Raw genomic sequence first — 4988 nt, 5'->3', positions numbered from 1 at the left:
TTTTTTTTGATAAATCCCTGAGAATGTATGTTGACAGTTGCTAAGTTTCCACATGCGCAAGCATTGTGTGCCATGTTTCTGGATGAACAGCACTGCAAAGCCACGTGGTCAGCCTTTTAACTATTAGTATTTCATTTGTTTAAATATGCTGAAATATAAGGATACATTACAAATGAGTAAAGCTGAATCCATTCGAGGTACTTATCACAGGATGGAGGTGTTTTGTTTGTTTTTTAAAGCCACTGCAATATATGTTTGTTTTTGAGGCTGTGAACATATACAGAAAGAACAGGAGAGCAATGTGGGCTTTTGCCACTTGACAACATATACTCAGTGTAAACCAAACCTTTTTAACCTCTCTCTCACACAAAACAGAAAAAAGGAAAAAAAATAAACACACAAACTTTCACAACATGACAGTTTAGTTTGCAAACTCAATATAACTATACACATATAATATCATGTGGCTCTGTTTCTTTAAGTTCAAAAGCGTACAAAGGCAGGCTCAAGTAAAAACAACCCCCCCTCCCTTCACGCATTTTCATCAACCAAACCGCTCACGAACCAACATCATCAGTTTCTTTTTGCCTTTGTAGATTTGTTTTAGGTTGTCAATAAACTGTGTAAACTGGATGTGTCCATCATGAGCCATTAAGAAAGTCTCTCGGGCCTTGCTGAGGAACTCTATAAACTCACTATAGTGTCGCGGGCTAATGTGAGTGAGACGTGAATGAGTTGTATTAATGTAGGCTCCAATCGTGGCATCCAAGAGTTGTCTTAAAGGGGCTTTGTCCAGTGACATGAGCTTACCAGAGTTCCTCCTTCCATGAAGTCCCACCATGCCAGGAGTGGTCAAAGTACACCTACGCAAAATATCTGACAGTACTGTTGCACATTTGACACTTTTGACCACCAGAGGTATTATAGCTGCTAGCTCATTTTTCCCAAGGGAGTGGCTGAGCGCACATGCCCACAGAACGTCATTAATGGCAGGGTGTGTGTCCTGATTGTAACTCAGGTTGAGATGCGTCATGGCCAAAGTAGCCAGCTTGTAGGCCCGCATGGGGTAACCATGGTGCTCCATGTATCGTGCTATAGTAAAAAGCTGCGAGTAGCTCATGCCAGTTGTAGCAGCATCTAGAACAATTTGGTAAGCGGTCTCAAAAGCTATGTGATCCTTTTCACATAAGGTCAGTGCAGAGAGGGCACAGTTTTGAGGATCCTTCATGGCACACTGTAGAGCAAGCGTCCTAGCACTGCTAGCCAGCTTCTCCTGCTGATGGCAGTCCAGATGTAGACGGACAACGGTGCTGTTGGACATTACTGTTGTAGCAACAATACTAGTAGCTTCTGTTGGAGTGAAAAGCGTAAACCAGTTTTGCATGATACTATCCAGTGCATAAACACCTGGGGAGAGAAAGAAAGGATTAGCCACAACTGATAAAACCTAGCAGATACAGATGTTCAACAAAAGACCACATTTTCAAAGTCTAAGAGGTTGCCAGTACATCCAAGGAGACGGGCTTCAGCAAGAAGGGCTAAACCAGATAAGATAGCTGGAAAAGGATATTAAAACAAAGGCTACTGTGCAAACTCTGTAGCAATCACCAAAATGCAGATAATAACAAAAAAAGACTGCAAGATAAGCTTTAATCTCCTGGTGTGACAACTGAGCTGTTTTACTTGTTATCTAAGACAATTTGGATAACAAGTTCTGGCTCATTTGGTCTCATCACATTGCTCAAAAGCAGCCCTCACACTGAACACTTAAAAGGCAATTTTAACTTCTTTTCTCAATGCACATCTCAAGGTACAGCGCACGCACAAAAGAATATGAAAGCATGCTAAATGTCTCATTTAATAGAACACCATGGCATTAAATACTAAGCACACCTTTAAAAAAATTTTCAAAAAAATCTAAAACCCACCCCCTCCCAACAGGCTTTTTAGATACATCTTGTATCAAATTCATATGCACCTGAACATCAAGATCCTTATTAGGGAAATAATCTGAGCAATAGGCACTACTGGATATTATCTGAAATAGATATTTTCCTTAGTATCATTTTATTCCTGGCGCATGTGTGCGTGGGCGGGGGGGGAAGGGGGAAACAAGTGACTAATCGGCTCCACAAATTGAATCTTATATCCAGCTAGAGTGTCTTATTATTGCTAGAGGCAGTTTACACACATCTGTGAGCCCACCTAAAACACACCCAGAGGTCCTTTTCTCTGTAGGACTCTGATGTTTCCTGTGCACCTCTTAACTCATGTGCAAAAATTCAGCATAGTCATAAAATACCAGATCTTCATTTAAATAAACAGATTCCTTGTTTTATCAACATGATTAACTCTCAAGAGTACTTTGCATGACATTATAGGTTCTTTATGGGATGCTTCTATTAGAATATGTAAACTAATTTATAGCAGTATTAAACCCAGCATTTTATTTGCCAATATGTAACTGCACAAAATAATACCCAGGTACTATCTGCAAGAGAGTCTCAGTAATAATTACCTTAGCAAAGATATAAAAGCAATAAAACAAGAGCATTGCATGAAAATTTGCAGACACAAACCATTTTCTGACTGAGGGCATGCAAAGGCAAGCTGTGTTTTCCCATGCTACTGACAACATTAATTTCCCATTTAAGCATAAAGCAAAGAATAAACTAATCCAGAGAATAAGCAGCAGCAATCCTTTGAAGTTCTGAAACTCAAGAAGCATCTATGTGATACAATCCAACTCAGATGTATGAAAAAGGAGTAAATACAGTAGGGAAGCATACTTTCCAAAAATACCTTTAGTGACAATTAAAATTGCTCCATTATCATAGCACTTATATTGTCCTCACTACCACAGCTGCTGATTGATTGATTGATTGATTTATTACAGTTACACAGTTTTTAATGCCCTCATCTTCACTTTCAGATTCTATATCCTCATCTTGCAGATGGTAAACTGGAATACAGAAGCTAAGGGACACCTCATCAAGACACACAAATTTATGGCAAAACCCAAAAATGAACATAATGCCCTGCTGAGTGCATTATTCTCCCACTGCTATCCTCTAAATATGAGGCTAGTCCTGCTCCCACCTTATTTTCACCTTATATGGTTAAGGATGGGTGCATTAGTGTTTGGTTTGCTTTCCAGTGCAGATGAGAGGCCTGCACAATGTCATAGCCACATAACAAAGATGCATTACACTCTAAGCTTGGATTTACCCAGGGGCTTAAAAAAACAAACCAAGAAAACAAACAACAATTAGAATTCCTTCATGAGATCTTGTCTGCCACACAGTGGGAGGCATCCTCAACATTTTATTCACCTGTTTTTTGGTTCCTCTTCCCCACAGCTGACCAGATAGCCCTCTCATCAGTCTTTTGGAGCCTCACCTTTCAGAGTAAGCAAAGTTGTAGCATAGTGTAACGGCCCATAACCACGAGCCTTTTCTCTGCTGCAGTCTCAAACCCAAACCAAACATGGAGGGGACAAGAAGAAATCTGGGGTATTTCCCATGAGGTTATGCATGTCCCTACCTTGCAGGGGAAAGAAGTCACACTGAATTACTCAACTATTGTCTCACTTGGCCTGTGCTATTCTATCACATGCTCCACTCATCACTGCTATAATTAATGTCTTCTAACCAAAGGAATTTTATAGATGAACAAAGTGGGAGACATTTGCAGAGCCTGGGTGTTGACCAACAAGCTCAAGCCCTCTAAGATTAGCTGACAAAAAGGCAGGAGCCCTTGCAAAGCATCTTGGAACATACCTATTTCTGTTGCACATGTTACCAACCACCTCACCATTTCCCGCCGTCGCCAATTCAGTGTTGACAGCGTCATCCGCATCACCTATTAAAACAACACAAACAAAATACAAATTAATCCTATTGGAAAACCAAGACAATATGCCAACAATTATGGATTTAAGTTACTCAAATACAATGAGGTTCAAAATGGCAGCCTCTTGCCCTCTCCACTCTGTTACCTCTTTTTAGCTGATACATCAAAAGACTTGACAAATACTGCTCAGCTATCTTGGAAGAGCATACAGAGAGTAATTCCAACCAACTGCAGGTCCTTCAAGGCTAGAGGAGAAACTGTTTTATTCGGGGAGAAGAAAAAAAAAAAAAACCAAACACAAAAAAGCCCCCCTCAAAACAACAAAAAAAAAGCCTAACCAATTTTCCAAATTAAATTATATTGTGACTCCTCCCCCTATGTATGTTAGTCTTTAAAGTGGAAACGTGTCAACTCTTGTTGGACAAATGAACCCATCTAATTTTTCCCCCATCTGCATTTTTTTTCATTGACTTCAACAATATAGACAGGAGTTAGAGTGTACTGTGATTTGACTGCCTGCTTATGCTGCAAAGATATACATATATATACACACTTCCAGATATATCCAGATATTATTAGTAAGTCATAGCGATGATTTCTCGCTATGGTGGTGGGGTGGCCCTCTATGTTAGGGGCAGTTTTGAATGTTTATAACTTAACAGTGTGAATGACAGTGTTGAGTGTGTATGGATAAGAATTAAGGGGAAGGCCAACAGGCAGACATCCGTGATGGGAGTTTGCTATAGACCCCCTAACCAGGATGTAGAATCTGATGAATTATTCTATAAACAGCTGGCAGAGGTCTCACGATCATTTGCCCTTGTTCTCGTGGGGGACTTCAACTTCCCAGATGTCTGCTGGAAATACCACGCAGCAGAGAGGCAGCAGTCCCGGAGGTTCCTGGAGTGTGTGGAAGACAACTTCCTCACACAGCTGGTGAACGAACCAAACAGGGGAAGTGCCCTACTGGACCTACTGTTTGTTAACAGAGAAGGTCTTGTGGGGGATGTAAAGGTTGGAGGTCGTCTTGGGCACAGTGATCATGAAATGGTAGAATTTTCAATTCTTGGTGAAGCAAGGCGGGGAGCCAGCAGAACTGCCACCTTGGACTTCCGAAGGGCAGACTTTAGCCTGTT

At 40.8% G+C, this 4988-nt stretch overlaps 1 protein-coding gene across 1 annotated transcript in view; it reads right to left on the bottom strand.

Moving 5' to 3' along the window:
* Positions 1–14: 14 nt before the first annotated feature.
* The window catches only part of LOC104295378 (zinc finger SWIM domain-containing protein 6-like), a 51358-nt gene continuing 46384 nt past the window's right edge, over positions 15–4988 (bottom strand). The window contains 2 exon segments of the mRNA XM_009895133.1: positions 15–1407; positions 3780–3861. Of these exon segments, the coding sequence (XP_009893435.1) occupies positions 545–1407; positions 3780–3861 (945 nt within the window). The 3' untranslated portion in view covers positions 15–544.

The sequence above is a fragment of the Charadrius vociferus genome, unplaced genomic scaffold (assembly GCF_000708025.1).
Source record: "Charadrius vociferus isolate BGI_N301 unplaced genomic scaffold, ASM70802v2 scaffold381, whole genome shotgun sequence".
NCBI lineage: Eukaryota > Metazoa > Chordata > Aves > Charadriiformes > Charadriidae > Charadrius > Charadrius vociferus.
Note: the sequence above shows the minus strand (reverse complement) of the source record. Positions and strands in the feature narration are given on the sequence as shown.